General features: G+C 44.2%; 1 protein-coding gene across 3 annotated transcripts in view; it reads right to left on the reverse strand.

Annotated features, from left to right (window-relative positions):
• SLIT3 (slit guidance ligand 3) overlaps positions 1–23108 on the reverse strand; it is a 474748-nt gene that overhangs the window by 6484 nt on the left and 445156 nt on the right. For all 3 annotated transcript variants that reach the window (XM_052684870.1, XM_052684871.1, XM_052684872.1), the window contains 5 exons: positions 22680–22817; positions 16285–16525; positions 15612–15742; positions 2797–2951; positions 249–534 (listed from right to left, as the gene is read on the reverse strand). In XM_052684870.1, the coding sequence (XP_052540830.1) occupies positions 249–534; positions 2797–2951; positions 15612–15742; positions 16285–16525; positions 22680–22817 (951 nt within the window). The remainder of the gene's footprint in view (positions 1–248; positions 535–2796; positions 2952–15611; positions 15743–16284; positions 16526–22679; positions 22818–23108) is intronic.

The following is a 23108-nucleotide window of genomic DNA, read 5'->3' on the forward strand; positions in this document are numbered from 1 at the left end:
TAGCTGAAAGTAAAGCCTGCTGTATAAACAATTAGCTCCTCTAGGAGAACGAGGTCATTTGGAGAGTGACCAGCATCAAAACAAGACATGAAAACTGAACAGTCCACGGACGCCGACTTGCACTATCAATAATTTATGTGGGAACCCAGCACCTCCAAAAATGGTCACATGTGCTTTTACAAGATGAAACGAAAATATGCAATAGCTTTAAAGCTTTTGCCCTCCCATCAGCATTCATTCAAGCTTACTTGTGGTTAAGACACGGGTCTCCAATTTCCTGGTCACACAGGGGGCCTGTCCAGCCTGGGTGACATTCACAAACCACACTTGTTTTTTCCAGGGATCGGCAAATGCCGTGCTTGCAGATGTTACAGGATTTACAGCCAGGAAGGACTCCTATTGACTGCTGTGGTAAATCCTTGAAATCCTGTAGCTCGTTATTGATGCGAACATCGTGAATACATCCATGAAAGCCACTTGGTGCCTTATCTGCACCCTGGCGCAGTGAAGATAATCCAGTAGAGGTCGGGATCCCTTCAGATAGAAAAAGAAAAAGGGAAAGCTTGCTCACAGTTACAATGATAGTATATAAATTATAATAGCTAACATTTCTTTTGCCTCAGCACCTTGTAACCTTTAAAGAAGTGATGTGCATGGCACCTTTGTAAGGCAGCGCAACTGCATTGTCCTCATTCTGGAAATGGAAAGGAACAAAAATACAATCACTTGTTCAGCTTACGTAGGAAATATATTATTAAAAAAGGGGGGAAAAGAAGCTCAGATCTTTGGTGGATGGTCATGTATTTTGTCCTTAGATAATGCTCCTTCTGCCTACAGTTCAATAGCAATTCTCCTTCTGAAAGGTGAGAATGTTTTTGCTTGTCAGCCAGTAGCTATGATTCTGGGATACAACAAGATAATTACCATGATTCAACCATCAAGTTAAGGAGTGCAACCCATAGAAACTAGCTCAGAAGAAATCTAGAGTCAGAGAACAGCGTATCAGGAGGCCAGCCAAACCTTCGGGGTGAGTGCCCTTCATGTCGTTCAAGCCCTTGGAAGAGTTCCCCAGCTCAGAGAGCCAACAGCTTTTTTGGACATCGTGTTATGCCCTCCTCACTAGCATCTGCTTCAGTTGTACTTGCACAGGCAAGTGCTTCCATTTTCAACTGTATAAGGTCTCTGGATTTTGCTATTGGTAACTTCACTGTTAAAGTCGAAACCAGATCAACATCTTTAATAATGATTTAGGAGGAAGGTTGCTAGACCAAGTGGAGAGATGTGCAAGATTCTGGGTACGTGAAGCCTCAGGTCTGTCTTAAAGGTTACAGTACGAATTGTTCTGGGATTAATTTAATGACTTAATTAAACAGCCTGAAATGGAAGGGCAGTTGGCATTTATGGCAATGCTAGATATACGTAAGTGGCACATGAGTGAGGATTCAGAAAGACTCAAGAAGAAATGCACTGGGCAATACAAGTCTCTGCTGAGCTCCATGCATTCTGGTATCCAAAAGAGTCCTTCACTTCCCTGTGTATAAATTGCAACAAGGTGGGAATCTCTTTAGCCGAATTAGAGAGAGAAATTATGATGGCCTCAACAGCAGATCATCTTTGATGCACAGTGCTCTTTAATAACCGGTGACATTCCTAACAGAAACCAATTATAAAAGTTCAGCTCTGTAAAAAGCAAGATCAGCCAGTTTTCTGATTTACAAAGGCAATATTCAGGGCTCTTTTAGAAAAGGGTTATTAAAAGGAATTGTTTATAAAAAGCTTAACCAGCACCAAATGGTCAAGTGGTTTCTACTATTGCCTTACATAATCTGCTCAGAAAAAGCTGATAGAATAGATTTTTTAGTCTGTTTTTATTCTGCTGAGTTTTGTATTTAGAATAGGCTGTCAAAAAAAAAACCCAAAAAACAAAAACCACCAATTCTATGTCACAGAAAATGGGAGATTTCAACGTTTATTCCAGAATGGAATTGGTGGGGGTCTGGCACAAATAAATCCATCAGGCAGAGCACAGGCTTCATTGTCTCTAATGCCCCGACACTTCATCAGTGGGATACTCTGATTCTGAGCATCTGCTTTCCACTCTAGGTGGCCCCAGAAATTAAATCCTGAATATGAAAAAACTTTTTAACAGAAGTTTGATCAATTCTAAAATCTTTCAAACATTGTTCTGGCATCAGTTTCCAATGAGAAAACTGTTAGCCAAGAAGTTTTTAGTCTGCTTGTGTGTTAATACCGTTTGGAGAATATAATCTTTTCTTCTTCCCCCAACTTTTAAACCTCTATACAATTTACAGCAGAAATACAGTTCACTTATAGTATGTATAAACCTACTGATGTTTGATTTGCTTTTCTGCAGTGACTCCCTGCAATACTTCCATCATATTCTTCACCATGAGATCTTACTGCCAGCAAGTTCTGAAAGCTTTAGAAATGACCAACTGGTCTCTCTAGTAATGGCCACTGACCAGAGACTGCTTGTGCCCTGCTTAGGTTAACTTCCCTGGTCTGGCATGTGGGTTCGTGCAGACCATGCAGTGAGATGCTAATGAAATATGAATAATGAAATTGAGAAGCAACCTCTGGCGGAGGAGAAGGACAAAACCTCTCATTTTCCCCCAGCCAGAAAGTCCTTTCCACAGGATGGAATACAATTTGCTTCTGAGAGAGTTCAGTGGGTCTTCTGAGAATTATTTTTTTTTTTAACAAGCCTCTGTTCTGTTTTGCTTTTTTTATCAAAAAGATTTTTAACATGTCAAAGTCCAGAGCAACTCATTGTACCTCCAATGTAGAGCGGTGTGTTGAGGCTGACAGAAGACTGTTTCTGGAGTTTTCCAAGACTTTTGGGAGTCCCCTTGTCCACCACCAGGTTCAGAGTTTGATTCAGCATCACAAGTTCCACACTATGAAACTGCCCATCATTTACAGTTTCCACACTAAAAATAAAAGAGAGAATTAGATGGTGTTAACAGTGATCTGTCTATGCTTCTGTTACACCTTGCAAAGCACAGCCCCCATTCCAAGTACCTTTATTGCCACTGTCCTCGACAGTTCTTCCACCACGAGCCACTAAGGTACAAATTCTAAACTTTGCTGATGTCTGATGTGAGAAGGCAGAGTATCTATATCTATGTAACACTGGAGAGGAATGCTGCATCTGAGGGTTGTGTCCACCCATGAAATTGATTAAAAACTTGTGCTTACACATGTTCCACTTGTAGTGTACCCATTAACCCTCCCTACCGTCCCACAAAGCCAAGACAGTAACTACTGCAGCTGTAATTCTCAGGACATAACAGCAGAAGTGTAGCCCCATGGTACACTGGCTTTGGTGGCAAAGCTAATGGAAAGTTCCCATTTTCTAGTCATAGCTTGCTGCCCCTCTGTCACACTGCTTGGTGCTCTGCTGCAAGACCAGTTATTCTTCTGTGTTAGTTTAAACTCAAATTACTTTGCAGGGACAGCAAGGGACTGCAGTTTGGGGCAAGAGACAGCAGGGGCTTCGGAAACCACGATTTCCTTACAGAGCCAAACTATCCTTCAACTGAAACAAACTGCCCTCACACACTGTGGTGCCAACCCTCCCTAAGCCTGGCCTGTGAGACCCTTGCCTGAATGCCTCCTAAGTGGGACTCAGACATCCAACACTGCTTTGCTGACAATCCAGATTTGAGTTTGCTCCATAAGTGGGATATACCATACTAAAATAAAAACAGTAAGTTTAAAGAACGAGTTTTGCTCATTCCAATGGCCTACATGCTCAGCGTCCTCCCTCAGTGTTTTAAGTTCACAGGTCAGATTCCTTTCAGGTATTCTGCAAACCTGCAGTGCAGATGTGCAGGTCTCAGAGCTCCTTTGCCATACATTCTTTACCATCACTGAAGTGGAACAGAACACTCAGGAGTGACCCACCTCTAAAGAGGAATCACCTTGTAGATCTATCCACCTCCCAACCTATTTGACATGCTGCTGTCCATCCTTAAGGTCCTGTGCTGCATATAGATGTAAGGAAGCAGTGACATGGGTAGAGTAAGTGCCAAGGACATACATGGGATGTACTGCCACAGGCTGCGTACCCTGCAGAACACACCTCCAGCCCTCTAGCACTGCTCTATGGACTGACACCAGTTGGTCTGAGCTTGCTATTCCTGAATTCTGCTAAGAATGTGGCAAATATCTGCCATGTTACAAGGAACAGCTGTGTAATAACTCCCTGCACGCCTCACTGCTGTGTCGCAATACTTAATTCATGTGTATGAAGCACTGGGACTTTCAGTGCAGCTGAAAGGTGCTGGATACATGGCAGCACAATAACAACTGTTACTTTATGCAGCAGTGCCAATGAGAGGCAGAACAGCCCTGTGACAGTCGAGCTCCAGACAGATGGATGGCTGCAGGACAGCACGTTCCAGCTGGGATGGATGGCTGCAGGACGGACCGCGTCCTGGCAGGATGGGTGTGTGGGGCCAACACACAGAGCCGTGCTGCTATCTGAGCAGGGCCACGCTGTGGCCATTTGTCAGAGGACAGTGCTATCACATCTGGCAGCGCTGCCTGTTCCCCGGGCCAGGATTTCACAGGCATTTATCAACCACTCCTCCACAGTGAGTGCTTCCCCCAGATTGTGCGGAGAGCCCCGACAAGAGGCCAACAAACGGCTGTGTGTCCTGGCAGCAGCAGCGGCTGCCTACGTGGAGCTGTGCCTCTCAGCACGTGCAGGCAGCAAGCTCGCTGGGACGGAGCTTGTCCCCACCTCTGGGTACACGTGGGCACACATGGCCGAGTGCTGCTCGATTCTGACTTCAGCTCAGAGCCCCTCTTAGTCGTCTGGGACCGCTGGAGACAGTGGCTTGGCTGCAGATGAAGGGCGGAAAGCCACAGGCGCAGAGCAGAGCCCCACACGCTGCTCGCAGCACAAACTCGCAGCGCTCGGCTCTTTTACCGGAGGCTCCTGCCCGACCCAGCTCTCTGCAAGGCTCTCCTTCAAATCTTGACCGAATATCATCGGGGGTCGGGTGGGCGTGCAGCGCTCATCCTTCAGCAACGGCCCGCGGTGTGGAAGCGCTGCCTCGGGGTCGGGGATCGCCGCCAACGCGGCCTCGCGAGGGCGCCACGAGGGGGCGCCGCAGCCCCGCGGAACGCGCGCGGCCTCGCGCTGCCCGGTGACGGCTCGGGCCGGGCGGCCTCGCGGCGCCGCTCGGAGCGTTTGTCGCTGTTTACCTCCCAGAACTGCACTGTTACTTTCTCTAAGGGTCCCAGAGCCAGTGAGAAAGGGCACACAGGAGAAAATCAGATTTTAAATGACCCCCGGATACGGCTTTTAGTTTGTGCTGTCTGGGTGGCTGCGCCCAGTGGGAGCTCAGGGCTGCAGCTCCCCACTTGCAGGGCTCGCTAAGAGCCATCAGCGCCTCACAGTGCGGTGACTCCAGCAAGATGGGCTGCATGCACTGAACCGGATGGCACACACACAGACAGGGCCATGGCCTCCACCAGGGCTCAGACTTCAGAACACGAGAAAGTGAAGGGAAAAAGGTGTATTAAATAGAAATACTCAGGGAATGTATATAAGACCTAATTCTTACTCTCATCTTTTATATATTTCTCTTCTTTCTCTCCTGTTTGCTTTCTCCTCTCCTCCAGCCCCCAAGCATGCACAGATGTTATAAACACGACTCCCCCTGCTCTAATACACAAGAGGTTTACAGCCGAGCCACTGTAAATATGCCTGTGAACAGAAATGCATTAAAGGATTAAAGCGTTCAACTTGTAAAGCTTGGGCTTTGGGGTTCATTCTTTTCTCTGACATGTAATGTACCTTCAGCGTACGCAGCAGAAGCAGCAGGGCAGAGAAGTCAAAACAAAAATAGCTCTAAGTATCACAGCAAACTATGTCACCAAGGAAATGCGTAACCATCAATTATGCAAATGAGAACATCAATTAATTAGCTACAGTCTCCAGATTTTCTTGACCTCAGTCTTAATGGGGACATGCCTCATCTGAAGCACAGAACAAAGCAAACAAGAAAATGGTAAGCGACTGGGGAAAGAAGGCCACGGGAAACACTGAACTTGGGCAGTCTTTGAAAAATCCAAAGTAGAAGGGAATAGCCAGAAATATCTGTCCAAAAGAGCTCAACGAGCACTCAGCACGTGGGAAGAACAGGCACTAAAATCAGGAAACAGGTAGAGCTGCAGGGAAATACATGGAGACACAATTTGGGAGCTGTGAAACTCCCGTGCTGGGATGACTTCACATGCCAGTGGTGATAGGCTTTCACCTTTCCAAGCTACAGCTACCTCCTGCCCTTGGTTCCTGTTATAATCAGTCCCCAGCTTAAAACAGATTTAAACTCCATGGCAACAATGGCAAAACCATAATTGAGTAGTGCTTGTGCTACTTTTACAATAACACATCCCTTCAAGCACTATCATCTCCGGAAGCCAAATAAAAACCACATGTTGAGAAGAAAGCACGAAAAATGCTAATGAAACACAAGACTGGGGAAATAAGAGGTGAAAAATATGTATTAAAGCACTCAAGCTCACTTCCAGCTTAAAATACACTCCCTTTTGTTATGTTCAACCTACATGATTTGGGTGTCAGGTCTTCTAAACTGAGAGCACTCAATGGTTAAGATTTTTTCTTGCTACCTCCATGCTCATGTGCTTGGCTTTATACCTTTTCTCTTACTTCTAACCCTGCAGACCACCCAAAAAAGCCATCTTTCTCCTCCTGGTGTTTACAGCCCTTAAACACTGGCAGCTGATTACCATATCTCCCTTAATGATCATTTGGCCAGGCTATGCATATCTAATTTCCAGTCATAATTCCACTCCTGCAGCACCCCTGCCAGCAGTGAAAGCTATTGTATTACAGACCTTCTAAGGGAAAGGCAAGGACCTTTTTTATACTCCTGCAACATGCAATTAACGCAATCCTGACCCCTTTTTGTAGACTATTCATTAAAGGGGCAGATTCATGGCCAGTGTAAGTACTCCCTGTTTGCAGTAAATTCTCACCATGTTCCTGACGTGGGCAGAGGGGCTGAATCCTGCACCAGTCTCCTGCAGGATCACAATGTCGCTGCAGAGCTGAATGCCTCATTCTGCCAGCTGAGAGTTAGTTAAACGCAAGCGTTAAGAGCAATAGAAATAGCTTGAGTGAACTCTGCAAGTCTGAGGCCCCCCTGACTGGGGGTCACAGTGCTAATGCCTTCCCATCCAGCTCCTCCACAACAGTTTGTGCACGATGGCACACAGTGCACTGCAGTGCAACGAGCTACTGTTTCTCTGTTCTGTTAACATGCCTCATGTAAAATAACAAGCCCAGTAAGCACAGAGTGTAAAAATGATTACATATAGGTTTTGCAATGCCACTGGGACTCATTAAATCATTTACCCTTAAAAAAGAGCAGCAGGGCCAGTCCCAGCACCCAGCACCATCTCCCTTGGCAAGAGCCACCCCCCACATGTGGCTCTGGCAGCCCTGCCTGCTGCCTGGACCTGGCACCAAACAGGTGCTGGTGCTTCTCCAGAGTGCCATGGCCACGGGCTACTGATAGCAGCTCTGACATTCTACTGGTTATCACGGGTCTGTTTCCAATGAGGAAACCCATCAAACATCTTCACAAAGTCATTTTGTCTGACAGGACGCTTTACACCATCTATCCTCTTTTCAGCTCTGGAAAATATCAAAGTATCTGCCATTTAGCAATCAAGGTCCAGGGCCACTACAGAATACAAGTAAAAGTGTTTCCAATTTGAATGACTGAGAATCAGTTTTTAAATCTGAAATCCAAGGCTAAGCCCTATGAAAAAAACTGGCTATTCAGAAACCTGACAACAGTCAGGAAATGAAATTGTCTCCATCCCATCTATGGCATCATACCTACAGCTGTGCACATCTTCCACTACAATAAACAAAATCCATTGCTATCTGACACCTAGAATGGCAGCTGCTTTGCTTTCCTTTTCTAGCAGCACTGGCGCATGCTGGCAAAGCTGGGCCCCACATTTCTATACTGGGAAGAAGCACTGAAATAATTGTGCACAGAACTGTGCTGCACCTCCGTGACCATCCTTAGTGCCAGTTCTGCATGCACGTCTTCCAGCAGAGACAGTGTATTGAATCCAGAGCCTGGTGCTTGGAATAAGCAGCATACACAGCTATCACACATGGCACACACATACCCTTTGTGTTACTCATCATGTTTACACAAAATTTATGGGCAGAATCAAACAAACTTGTTATATTAGCTTGCTACATTTTTTGCTGTGAGGCAAAACCTTCACAATTCAAGACAGAAGCAGCCACTAGTGGATACGCAGATTCTGAAGTTTCTTTGACAACGACTTGGTTTGTTCCAGCATCGTCCGCTATGAGGATACTTCAACTTTCCTCTGAAGTAATCAGTATTAATCACTGCTGAAAATACACCAGACTGACGATAAGAAAATGCCTTCCTGCTCTGCACTGTGCTGGAGTGTCCTCACCTCGAGCAGGACTGAGTGCCACAACACAAGGATGTAAAGCTATCAGAGAAAGGCCCAAGGAGGGCTGCGAAGATGCTGAAGGGTCAGAGAGCGGAGGGCAGCGCTGAGCTCTGCTCTGTGTGACAGCGACAGGGCCCAGGGAACGGCTGGGGCTGTCAGGGGAGGGCGGTGGGCACGGCCCCAAGCTGCCGCAGCTCAGGAACGCTGGGACAGCACTCTCCAGCATCAGGTTTGGCAGTCCTGTGTGGAGTCAGCTGCTGCACTTGATGGGCAATGTTGGTCCCTTCCAGCTCAGCATATTCTGTAAATACCTTTGCATGCTCTTCTCCAAGCTACTTGCTGGAAACAGCTCAGCACCAGAGCAGGTTCCCAACATGGAGAAACCACGGTGAGTGCTCAGGTGGATCAACACCATCACTGGTTTACAGGAGCTCAGGAGTTGCCAAGAGCATCATTAAGGTTTCACTGATGCTCTCTCTAGATGAATCACGTTACAGACATGCCACTGACTGAATCAAGTCATCACAGAGAGTGCAAGAAGTAGTTCTCATTTCATAATTACTTTTAGTTTGGCTGGGTAGTTTTAAGGGTTGAATTGAACTGACTGAAGTCAGGCCAGCTATTTACTTTAACAAATGCAGAAAACCTTTATTTATAATGTGGGTTTCCACATTTGCAGCAGCAAATTTTCTTTTGGTGATAAACTATGCTATTGATTTTAGTCAGTCAAGTCACTTTAGAAAACAATTTTGGGCATCACCATTCATTTTCACATAAAGCCTGGAGTGCTCCAGTACAAAAACCTACAAGTACTTCCAAGGTGCTGAGCTCCTTGTAGAGCTTCCAGGAGCAAACTCCTCCCTCCTTGATGCTCTTAAAAATACTTAGGAAGAATGATCAGTACGCTCAGCTGCTGAGTGAAATGTCAGAACTATGAGGGATTTGCTTCCCATTTTTGGGCCTAATCCTCTGAAGTGTCCATGACAAGAAGGAGCATTGAGGAGCTGCATGAGGGCAGTGTGCTGCACAGTTAACTCTAACAAGAGGCTGTTTTAACATGTTGATTCCTTTCAGACTTCTCCCACTTTTTGTTTAGTTCTGAACCACCCTTATCCCATTACCTCTCATCTCTTCCTGGGATTAATTCCGACATCTTGCTGACTTTATTATATTTTTAATATTATATGCTGAAAGAAATCAGCATTATAATGGCAAACTCACATATTCATGTGTGCACTGCGGTCCTGTTTCGCACAGCCCATTCTAAAAGGCTGCTGAGCAAAAAAAAAACCCCAACAACATATCTACCTTTCACTTCCAATAGTTGCAATACAGGTTAATTTAAATAACAGCTTCAAATGGCACAAAACCCTCAGTGGCATAAGAGTGCCTACTGTGTTTCTTGCCTTCACAAATGGGCTTAATTTTGCCAAAGCTCAACATGGAGTGCTGAGGGGAAGACACGAACAAGCATGCCACTGCTTTAGCCACAGTTCTGGCAGTGCAGCAGTGCAGCAGTGCTGGTGCTGTGAAAACATCCCACCCCGAACCCACCTTATGTGTATAGTTTAGAAATTAAACTGTGGGTCTACAGCACAGTGTGCCTGGGTACTACAATCATGGAATCATCAGGGTTGGAAAAGACCTACAAGGTCATCCAGTCCAACTGTCCCATGGTATTACGATGAAGAGAAGGAGGCAGACAGGAGGAGAGAGAGAAATCCTATCATTCTTTCAAGAGATAGCTGAGATTTTAGAAAGAAAAAAAATTAATTCAGTTCTATAAGATTTGCCTGCTAAGCCACCAGGCAGCCTGGAGGAGAAAACTTTCCTCTTTTTAAGCTTCATTTCAGCAGAAGAAAGTTTCTGAATTTCATGAAAGCAAATATTTGATTCTGAACCAAATGATAAAAGTTGGATGATATTTAAAGATCTTAGCCTTACATTTCCTTTGTCCTACTACACAAAAAACACGGAAAACTATAGAAATCCACTAAGAAAAACACTTGTCTTTTTTGTCCTGCTCAGATACACCAGAATCCTTTATAAAGGCAAAAAAGAATTCATCTGTCCTTCGCCTTGGCTCATGCAAAATGTATATTACATTCAAATTTTACAGCGTTTGCTGTGCAGGTCTGAGGTTAATGCTGGTCTCGTTCGTTATATTTGATGAAAATTCCCTAAGGAGCACATGAGAAAAATAAGGTGTGTGATAGCAAGAACAAAATGAATTGCAAATGTCCGTAATTATTAAGAGCTCAGTAATGCTTCATAGAGATCTCTGAAAAACAGACTATTTAGAGACCATCCAGAAATACCAAAAAGGAATCCCACGAGGGGCAGGCATAGCACAAGCTGCAGATTGTGAAGGTATTAGGAAGAAAAGGACCATCATACAGTGAGCTCTGCAGAGACTTTTGGTTAAAAAAAAAAAGGGTTTGACAAACTCTAATAATGATTCAAAGAAGAATTAATGCTTTCACTCCTCCAGCACATTCCTCCCCAGAAAGCAGTGTATTAATGCCGTAGCCTCGAAGGCTTCTTTTCAGATAAGTGACTGCAGCTAAGGAGAGGTGATTACAGAAAAATCCCATCTCCCCCTTCTTTGGTCGATGTGGAAGCTCTTCCATCACTGAGGTAATTGTTCAACCTCAGCACCAGCAGAGCGGAGGAGAAGCCTATGAAATCTGAATACGGGGCCAAAATCATTGAGTCAAAATCCCAATTGGGTTCTTTGGGGTGTTGTGGTCAGGGACCTGCCACAGGGCAGCGAGCTGCTGCCTGCAGAGGCTGATGTGGAAAAGGATGGGCAGGTGGCAGACACTGGGCTAGGAAGCTCAGCCACAGCCTGGTGGAGACAGAATCTCGTCCCCTGGGGACACACAGCACATTTCTGAAACACTTCCTTTCTTCTGCTCATTTCTGTACTTTCTGTGCACCAAGAAACAGATTTAATTTGTCATCCCACAGTCATCATGTATGATACAGTAAACTCCCCTGACTTCAGACTTTGTGCTCTCACCACAAGAACATCCATCTATGCTATGCAGGAATTAGCCAGACCATGAGAACAGCATGATACAATCTGTTAGAAATATTTCTAGTGATACAGAGTTTTTGAAAACAGACTGTAAGGATACTTTTATTGAGAAATGTGATGTAATTTGGGCGTAGGCTCTGCAGAAAGACAAACACAATTAATTCTGGTGTTTTCCTGATTGCTTCCTTTTTTACTGCTGTCAGGAAGCCTGCATGAAAACATGATTTTACACCAAAGATATTTGCATCTCTCCCTTTAGCAGTTACAACAGTCTGTATGCAACATAGCAATCTGGGAACTCTGCAGGGATTTGGTAGTTTCTGTCAGATTTCTATTTCCCATTTCTATTAGGAAGGATCAATTTAGCATTCAAATCAATGTGATAGTGTGATAGCATAAAACCTAAAGTGGAAAGAAACAGTGCAGGTCAGGTTTTATTTTTGGTTCAAGGAACAGTTGTAGCAAAAGAGACTAAAAAAGAAAGCTGATAGAAGATACTAATATCAATGACTGAAAACTAAAAGTACAAAATCGCATGGTTTTTGTTAATTCATTATATATAAAGTGAGTGATTAAGCAGAATAAATAAGAAGTAGAAATCCTACTTTAAAAATGGATCTTCTATAACGTGTTTGCTACAAGCTTTAGGAAGCCTTTATTACACAGCCTGCAAGCGAGGAATTCCTGTAACAAAGCAGTCAGGTTTCCTTTTAAAAGGGCACTTTCAATCACTGCATAGTCATGCATGAACTTGTATTTCTTTCTGACTTGATAAATGAGAATGTATTTTTAGGTAAACCTTCCCATTGGACATTTACTGACCTTTATTCTGACTGGAATGAAAGAATGACTGCTGCTGATAGGATGCACAGGGATGGCACAGAGTTGTGCCAGGAGATGTTCAGACTAGATATAATGAATCTTCTTACACAAACGTGGTTCAACACTGGAGCAGGCTTCCTTGTGAAGCAGTTGATCTCCCACGCCTGTCAGTGTTCAAGAAGCCTTGGACAGCTCTCACTAACGTGCTGTAACATTTGTTAGCCCTCAAGAGGTCAGGCACTTGGAGTAGAGGGAATGTGAAGGCCTCTTTCAACTTTTTGCCATACTGCTGCGCTAAAAGTCCAATGTCAACTGTAACCTTTCCATTCAAGCGTAACATGAATAATATATGTAAAGTAAATCTCAACATGGAGCAAATTAACCTTGGGCTTTTCCAGACTAACTTCGTCCTGTACTTCTACTTAAATCTGCTCAAAAGAGCAACTAAGACACAGGAACCAGCCTGCTCCAAAAGCCAGAGGGAGCCTGTCCTCACCAAGCAGGTAACATCAATTGCTTCTTGGCATGCCATATACCATTGTGCCACATCCCTGTCCTCAAACATTTTCTTAGAATAATTTGGAAAGGGAGGCCAACTGCAGAATATATTACAGCAGGTTAAGTTGAGAGCACACCGTGCTGAACTGCACCATGGCTATGTCCTACTGTGCCCATCACCCTTCCAGCACACCTCACCGAGTCCTACTGAAAACTGCCACTGCACACGCCATACTTGCTGCTAGCTTCTAAATCCATCTGGTAGCAGGTTTTAATCTCATTCCTACATGATATCATGTGAATCAGCCAAGTACTTTGCTAATTTTACCATTCTTAAGTACTATTAATAAATCTCATAGTAGAGATCCTGATGTAGAATTACAGATAATGTGGCTTGCCAGTGTCTTCCCATATCCCATCACAGGAGTACCTGAACTAACCAGTAAAACAGCTCAGTTACAACACTACCAGGTCAGTAAGAGATTTCCTGCAGCTGCTAATTGGCATAGTTCCCACCAGGCAGTATTTTAACTCTTTTGGCACGTGCTTCTGAGGCAAGCAACGGCCTTGTTGCTTGTTGCACTGCTTATCTCTTCTGGCGAGGGACCCCTTTGGAGAACAGCAGCTTCTGATATTGCCTGAGAAAATGAATCTAATCTTCGTCTTTCAGCAAACTTCAAAGACAATCAGTCCACTTTTGCTGAGGATGAGATTTAGATATGGCATCTAAACAAGAGAGCCAGGTGCAGGTAATAGAGAAGGCAAACAGTTTTACCAGTGGCGAGACTGAGATTTAAAAGTTTCTGATTCACCTAGTAATCTTATTTTTAATGAACAAAAGAAAAAAAAAAGAGTAAATGTGAAAGTTGCCAAGAAGAGTTGCTCGGTTCCAAAGGTTTAGATGAACTGCACCAGACAGAATCAGATATTCATTTCAGTTCACTGCAATTGAAAGTACAGATGAACTCATGAAAGTCAGTACCAGATATTCTGGCCTCTAAAACATCCAGAAGGAATTAGTGAAACTCAATTTAGAAATGATGGCTAATGCCATCATTGCCATAATGGAAATGACTGCCCATTGTCCAAGCTGCTAAAAGAAATATAGGACTTTCCATTTTGGGGCCAAGCTGTAGTCAAACACAGCTTATGCCCTTAGTAAAAGTCAAACAGGATATACGGGGAGGTCAAACCAGATCCATTCATATCTTCTACCCTTAAGTCCCAAGGGAGAAGCAGCTTTCCTCCTGCTTCCTCAGTCCTTAAGGAAAACAAGTCTCTTAATCTATTTAGAGGCCCTTCTTGACATTCTTTGGTTGTAGTTTTTCTCAGTTGACCTAATCTTTTCCCATCAAGCTCCATGCTAATCCCATTTTGCTCCACTCCTTCAACTAATAAAAGATTAGAGTGACATTTCAGAAAGGGAATCGTATTAAGCAGCTACTTTCCCATCTCAACAGATCACACAGTACAAAATGCAGCGAACAGGCCATTAATCTTATGTTAATGAGGTGTCAGTCTGAATGGAGACCTCCTCCTTGATCAATAAGAAGGGCACAGTAATAATGAGGACACTGCCACTTGCCATCTCTGGGAGCTTCACCACAAGGCAGCAGATCTGTAAGGCGTCGTTGATGGTGGCAACAGCTCTTGTCACCTCAACATTCTGCCCGTGACAACAGAAAGCAAGCATCCATGCTGGTCTGTCACCTCATGTGCTGCCCACACACAATAAGCTTTTCTGTGTTCTAATTAGTGGCGTAAAACTGTTTAACAACTTTGGCTTTGCTCTAACATGAAATCAATTAGGATTAGCAGCCACACACAGGGAAATTTCTCATACCTGTCCAGCCAGTCAAAGTCACTAAGAAACCACTTTCTTCATTCCTACAGTGGACAAGCCATTGTTCTTTCTGATGACATTCCTGCACTGGGATTATCCAACTTGTTATTATAAAGAATTGTTTTGTTTTCTTAAATATATCACTGCTCTCCTTAAAGCAAACTGCATAGCTACCATGTTGAGTGGACTGAAGCTTTATGGAGGGCTGAGAAAACTTTTCAGTAGAAGCACAGGGTAAATCACAGTCAGTCTTAATGCCATCCATACACTCACTTTAACAGAATGATCTTCTATAGGGAGAGAGGCAGGATAAGAAATCCACCTCTTCTGCATGCATACTGCAAAGGAATTGGAGTGAACCTATATGGCCTCTGAGAGAGAAATGCTCTATAATCTAGCTATGTAACTTGTGTTCTCTCATGGTTTGCATTGTTACTACTGATACAGTTAAGAGATCTTCTAAAAACATTTCCTTGTAGAGGAATTCAGCTCTTCTCCTCCTCTTTTGAAATGCTGTCATCCTGTCCTTGAATAGTTACTGTTCTGTCCCAGTACGGAAAGCTAATGCTCAATATCAATGTCAGAGAAAGAGACTACTTGCAACTATTTCAAGGAAAACATTCATCAGATACTAAATCCATACAGTAAATGAGAAATCACAGCAATTTTCTGCATTTGCCATCGGACATGATGCCACCGACATTACCTACAAATGACCATTTTTAACTATGCAGCCTCCAACTAAGGCTTTATTCTGATTTTCATATCTATTTGCATACATTAAAGAGATGCAGTGATGTAAAATAAAGGATTCTTCTTTCATGCTTGCTTTTTAGAAAAACCCTGCCTTTCCATCTTTTTTTCAGAAATAAACTGTCTTGGAAAAGCTTAGATTCTTACCTGTATACTGTGGTAGGTGGAGAATTTAGTGTGTCATAGATGAGTCTCACATGGCCTTGGTACAACTCCAGAGCCAAAGGATCGTTGTCTCCTTTGTATAACAAGATGCCATTGTCCTTGTCTGTTGCTACCTGCATAACATTAATAACCAGGTGAGGTTTCTTGAGAAGGATTAAAATGGAAATAATAAACCTATATTAAAAATTGCAACTAAATAATATATGCAATTCAAATGTGATTTAATAGAGCATATATATGAGGAACAATGACAGCAAGAACCATGAAACACAGAAAAGGACTTGGTGACATGTTCATACACAAACATGTTGGAAGGCTCCCTTGTCTCAAATGAGCAAGAGTTTTCCAGTGAAAGCTGCAATATATGTGAACCCTGCTGATGGACTGTAGCTGTATTTTTGGTGGCACCCGAATAAATGTATTTCTCAATAAACTGGTATTTTAGAAAATCACCTTCAATTGCAATGAATTTCAGCAAGATCACATACCGTCTATGAATATGAAGAAGGTCAACTCAAGTTATTAGAAAGTCCTGCTGCATTCAAATGGGAAATTGTGAGTCAGGAGAGAACAGAGCAGCCTTCAGCTGTCGCGCTTTGTGGATGTAGATATGCTATTTCTCAGAAACCAGCAGCAGATACTCTGCACGACATACCTGGAGGGAAATGTTTGCCTGGGGGCGAATTTTGGCTGATGGCAATTCCACATAGGAATCCTTTCCAACAAAGTTCACCGTGATGAGCTTCTCACACTTCTGCCCAGCAAAGCCAGCAAGACAGCGGCAGACGGGCTCCTGGTGCGCGACGATGCACTGGGCGCCGTTCTGGCACTCATAGTTATCACATGGGCTTGTCTGGAGCAGAACCATCGGTGGAGGAGTTTCACAGAAAAGTCCACTGTAGAAAGTTAAGTGAAGAAAAAGCAGCCTCGTTTATCCCAGATTTTTGTATGGAAGAAAACATTTTCAGATGCTGACGCTACAATACTATTGTGGTATAATGACTCCAAGATTCAGCTACCATGTGCCAGCTTTACTGTGTGAGAGCTGTACAGCATCACGCTGTACAGAAACCCCCGTGCTGGGTTTGTATGAGCCAATTCAAATACTGAAAACAATTCGTTCTGCACTTTGCACTGGTTATCTAGCTCTGCAAGGTACAGCAGTCTGTCTCAAATAGCTTCCATACCACACTGTGCTGTGCAGATGTTCCCACAAAAACAGAGCCATTTAAACCCAAACCTGAGCTCAGCCCACCTGCTCTCTCTGCTATACAAAATGTGCAGCACTCCTCAGCCAAAGATCTCTGTCTCAGGCTTTGTGACTTGAATCTATTGCTGGTGTTGTAAGTGGCACAAAAGGGAAATCCTCTATTTGTAGCATCTCGTACACTCTCCTCACTTGCTTTACTGTGTACCAGAGAGCACAAAATCAACAGATGGGCAATGGCTAAAAATTCTCAGAGGCACCGATACTGTGCTGTTCTCTGGGCAGTTTCCCTGCAATGGCTGTTTCTGACAGCAGTGGGATTATTATTTTAGCTGAGTTTGTGGTTGGCTACATTGCAGACCAGAAAAATGAAAAGGAAAGGACCTCCCAGAGTTGGAGGCAGGAAAGCCAAGTGCCCAGTCTGAGAACTTGTGAACACAAGATGAATTCAGACCTGGAGGAAAGTGCTATGGTTTGGTCTTAATGATACAAGAGGCTGTATCATTACGATACAAGCCAAACCCACATATAGCAGCTTCTGAGCTCCAAGGCTCCCAGGAGCAGCACTGGCTCAGTCCCCAGGCTGCGCACTTCACAGGTTATTTGCTTTCTACAATAGACTGGAATGACTCAACTGCAGTTAAATACTGACATCAGCCTAGGAAGAATGGGGAAAAGGGAAAAAATGTAAAAAGCTGCAGACATCTTTCACAGTGATATCATGCGTCACACTGAACTGCAAAAAGTAATGGGGAACCTCTGCCTAGTACAGCCTGCAGGTCCTGCAGTGGGGCCAGGCTGGCAGCACACACACCCTGCATTCATAGGGGGCACCTCGACATTTCTCCTTACAAGGCACCTTCCAAACCCAACAAATCCATTTTGTATTGTTGAGAGAACATAAAATCTTCGCATTTAATTCTGTGACTGCTTGAAAACGTGCAGACAACAAAATGATGAAAAATCGCCGCCTGGGGAGCAGGGAGAGCGCGTCAGGCGGTGCTGGGGAGCGGCGCGGGGTGGCTGCGGGCTCCGGCTCTCCACGCTCCTTAGTACTGGGACAGGCAACTTTCCAGGAGAGGATTGTGGCAGACACATTCCTGCAGTGAATAACCCCTCAGCTCAGTCTTGGAGCACTGAAATCCCACTTGTCCCACTAGGAATTTCCTGCCATTCAAGGGAGCACTTTGTGGAATAATAGCACTCCTAGAAAAACAAAGCAGAAGGTGCCAAAAACCTCACTTCTCTCCAGTAAAGCAGGTGAGATGTTGAAGCTTGGTGAATTTCTAGGCAATCTTAGAACAGAAACCTAAACCATAATCCCACAGTACATAGTACCAGTACTAGATGTGCAAGAACAGCAAATAAAACAGCAATCTTGCTCAGCCATAGGGACCTGCTGCTTCTGAAACAGAAAGAATTGGCTTTCCTTTTCATATCCTCTGATGTAAGTTTTGCAGAGTACTGTGGCCCTATCCAAAGAACTGTTGGCATGGCATCCAACCCTCTCCTGGCCCCTATTCTCACAACCCATGCTGCCCTCTGGTCTGCCTCTGAGTAACTCTCTTTGTATCATACACAAGAAAGAGAAACGCACAATGAAATACAGATGGAATAAACTCTGAACTGCACCAAAAGCAGTGAAGTTGCTCTGCTTGGGTGATGCTTGGAGCTGTGAGTGGGATCAGTCACAAACTGCTAATGATTTCAGCAAAGAACTGGGGGGAAAAAAACAAACACAACACCAAATCACAGACAGCAGTAAATATCCTCTATCAGGAAAGCATATTCTTGCATAGAGGCAAGCCAATCTATTAATCTAGACAACTTATCTCAGAAGGGTAATTTGGCAGGCAAGACTGTTGGCAATCAATAAACCTCATTCTCTTTGCTCCAAGGAGTATTTGGAGAGGTATAGGGGTCAGTACAGAGTTCAGCATGCTGTAGGGAGCAGTGGAAATGGGAACAGGAAAGGCAATATGGTTTGGGAGAATAACTGCATATGAGAAATGGTTCTCTTTGCTTCATCTGATATGATTCTCAAAGCAAATTTGTTCTTGGGCATGTTACTTTCTGAACACACCTGAACTACGAACTAGCCACAGACTAAGAGACGTTCCCTTCCTTATGGTGTGCTGCTGCAGCCTGGCAGAGCCCCACAGGCCTCCTGCTCCTGGAGGGCAGCACTGTGCTGCAGGGTGTGGCACGACCCACCAAGATGTGGCTTGGATCCCCCTTTCCAAGAAAATAAGGGAACATGAAAAAACAGCAACAACCTCAGGGGAAGACAGATAGGCAGAAAGCAATTCCTGCCAACTTAAGCTAGTTACAGCAGTGGTTGCCTACCAGCCTGGCAGCCAGACCCAGTGAGAGCTGATGATCATAGTGCTCAGAGCATCAGTGCTCCATCCACACTGCCAGCCAGGCACACAGGTGGGCTGCGTGGAGCACTTCCCTGCCTGAAGCCTGGTTTCATTAAGTCGTGATCTCCCTCCCCAGCACGGAGCTTTGCAATGAGATGGCCAACATGTCAGAGGTCTGACAATGGGAACAAACAAGGGCTGACCCCACAGATGACTGCCACCACTGACCTGATGTCAAGTGTAATTTGTTCTACAGATGACTAGCTGAAAGGAGCCCTGCTAAGCCAGCCTATTAGGTTTGCTCTGCCTAAAACCAATCACTTTGTTTTGTCTGTGAGAGACAACTAGAAAGCAGAAGGAAAGACAGTGTTTATAACTCTGATTTCATGGAAGTTAAAAATAATAATAATGAAAAATACATGCAGCCCGCAACAGTCCCTGCTAACAGAAAGCAAATGTTGCAAGAAGCCAGCGTGTCTGTGCTCAGTGCTGCTCTGAAAGATTTCCCAGACTTCCCATACAGCTCTTCTGCAGCCTTTCCTTGCCCTGAAACCCTTTCAGCGGGTGGCTCCACAAGTGTGGCTGTCCTGCTGCTGGGATCCAGACATTACATTTGCAACAAGTGAACAAGTGTCTGTTGAGGCCTTTTCTATTTTAAATATTAAAAATAGTTTTATAAATCATGAATATGACTTATTTCTGTAACAGAGGAATGTGGAGCACCGTTTCGCTGGCACAGCTTGGCCAGCTCCCCCCTGCCTGGTACCATCTCTTTTATTTAAATAATCACAGTTGAGTTTCTTGCAGCAAACTGTCCCAGTGGGGAACTCAGGAGCATTTACACAACGGAGGATCAGTTCTCTGTATCAAGCTCAGCAGCATGAACATGTGATTTCCAACCACTGCAACATTTATCAGGACAGTGCTACTGTGAGGCCGATTGCTAGAAGCAAGCTTTGATAAGTCAGCTTTTATTCAATAAAGGTTCACAAATTCTTGAACGTTTTCATCTAAGGGAGGTAAACATATTGTACAGGAAACAGAAAACTTTGCAGGAGGAAAATGTATTATATAATTGCAAAAGGTTGCTGAGTGATAAGGTATGGGGCATAGCTGCAAACGAACAGTGAATAGCAAATGCCAAAATGGAAAAGCAGGTGTGCGCATGTTGGTGCTCCTGCTTTTGGGGCTGTAATTGGAGGTAACTGTGCATATGAGCGCTCCACTGCTAAGGATTACCAGAGAGTGCCATTTGTCCAGCTGTATGATGATGTTAAGTTTTTAACCATCTGCAAGTGGCTTTGATGTACAGCACAGCAACAACTATAAAATCGCTAGAGCTCTACGCATTTACGACAATAGCATAAGCTCCAGATAACTGGGAGGAGGTCACTCTGTAAGCTCACTGCTGGGAAATGACTCTTGAAGTTTAGACAACTAACTTTATTCATCATAACCATGGGTCTCCTAGTTCCCTTCTGCAGATCATCCTCCTGTGTTCTCTCCTCACCAACACTTGTGGCGTGGCAAAGTTATCTCCTTGCTGCACAGCACAGCACCCCAGGCACATTGTGAACAGCCAAGTCTATAACCCTACACCTTCCAAAGTCTGAACTCTGTCAATCATCAGCTTTCCAATTGCAATCTTGAAAGAAAAAACACATCAGAAACCCTTTCAGAGCAGCAGGCCTTCAAAGCACGAAAGGCCAGAGTCATGGGAAGAATAATGAGCAGATCATATTTTGCTAGCAGAATTTTAAACATGAAATCAAACAAGAGCAAGAACTGTTCTGCATGGAAACTCTAGGGGTTTCAGCTCATCCTCTGCCTTGACAGACAGCTTCTGTTACTGCCCACTGATGCTTTCTTCATAAAACACCCTCAACTCCCCTGTGTCTTGCACAGGAAATTAAGAGAGATGCCATGGAGGGGTGTCACAAAAGGAAAGCAAACACGACACCTCAAGTCATTCCTGGCTCTGCAGTTGTAAGGCAGTGGAGTTTACCTTTCTTGCACAAGTCTTACCCTGGGCTATGAAGCACTGTCTAAGCTAGTAGAAGAGTTAAGAAGCTTTGTGGAGAAAGATATTGCTGCTTCTTGAAGTACTTCAGTGGAATGGAAACTCCTCATGTGATACAGTTGGCTTTCTCCAGATCCTTCCTCTGAAGTCCCTGCTGTGAGAACAGCCAACCCAAGCTGCCAGAAGAGCCACCTGGGATGCAAGAATGACCCAGACCAGACTCCCACCTATCCCTACTGTTCAGCTCAACTGTGTCCTGACTTAACACACCTCTATCAAACATTGTGATACTGTCTTACCCCTCAAAAATTCAAACAGCTCTTATTTATCACCACCTAGAACTGGCATGCCAGGGCACCTGCAGCAGAGGTCTCCCAGTCACTGCTATCTGACCACAGGAGTGAGCTACCCTTGACTCCTGATACAGTTTAGCAATCACATTTCTCAGCTCTCTGCACAATTAGATAACACTGAACATTTACAATTCTACTGTGGGATAGCCTTTTGTTATCCTCACCAGTCACCAACTTGCAAGATCCCCAGGGCCATAAAAGCGGACGAAAAAGATATGAACTTTTTGGTTTCCTATAAATAGTAAGTCTGATTCTATGTAACCGTGGGTTGACAGCATGTTATATATCAGTACCTATTCAGAAAAGTCTCTCTATTTTTCAATAATAATGTTTGTTAACAAGGGAAAAAAAACCCAGAGAGGATGAAAGCAAGAAGAATGAGGACAGTTGCAGATACAAGGCAGAATAAAGGATTTATAAGTGTTCATGTAATTTTGACTTTGTCAGGACTGATCTTTTCAGGTATTCCTCTTTGTCTCGTGTGTGTATTTCAAACACAGGAAAAGTTTAGCTGGAAGGAAACCAGTATCCAGCCTCAGGCAATGATTAGTGAATCCATTTGGAGCAGCACACTTATCTTTGACAGACAGTGAGATTTCCAGGAGTCAGATTTATTGGCAGCTGTCAGAGACTGGAAATTTACAGCCCAAATCGTAGTGAGCCTGTCCTCCAGCAGGCACAGAGATACTGGCACAACATCTTCAGAATCTTATTTTCTCCCAGCCTGGTCTGAGGGTTCATATATATAATTTTATTATCCTTTGCTCTCTCTCACATGTGCAAAACTTATCTCCATATCATTTATGTGATTGCATTACCTACTGCTTTACCAGGAAGGGCTGGGGCAGGCAGGCAGGCAAATTGACACAGCACTGCACAAAAGGCAAACTGCTGTTTGAAAAGCAAATGCTGCCTATTCAGTTAACTCTTTAAGATCTATTTCAGCTACAAGACAGAAAGCACCAGGCTATCTAGTCCCATAGGAATGACACATCAATACCAAACGTAGAGGCTGATTTGCTCTGAGAATGAAGGCAATTAAAGAAAGTGCCTCAATGCCATGTACAAAAGACAAATAGTGTGGAGGAGGAGGTGCTTCTCACGTACCTGAAGCCCTGAGGACAGATGCAGGTGTAGCCATTGACTGCATCTACGCAGACAGCTCCATGGCGACACTTATGGCCCACACAGTCATCATCATCTATTTCACAGTGTTTGCCACTGTAACCAGGCAAGCACTCGCATCTGCAATACAAGAAGATTGCTGTTAATAGCTTGTTTCAACATTCACAACAGCAGCACACATAGGCAACAGAGCACCAATCTGATTTGAGACAGAAAGGTGTTAGCTATTATTCCTGGAAGCATCAAGCACAATTCCTGCCATCAGAAACGCTCAGGTGCCTCCCATCTGTCTGCATTTGAGGTTCTGCAATCTGCTTATGTTCCAGCCAAGCAAAGCAATACCATACTTCTGTTTTTTTTCTCAGCCAAGTCTGTGGAGAAGGGTGATGGGATAGTGGTCTCCCTATGGTG

The sequence above is a fragment of the Tympanuchus pallidicinctus genome, unplaced genomic scaffold (genome assembly GCF_026119805.1).
Source record: "Tympanuchus pallidicinctus isolate F22 unplaced genomic scaffold, pur_lepc_1.0 scaffold21, whole genome shotgun sequence".
In the NCBI taxonomy this organism is placed as follows: Eukaryota; Metazoa; Chordata; class Aves; order Galliformes; family Phasianidae; genus Tympanuchus; species Tympanuchus pallidicinctus.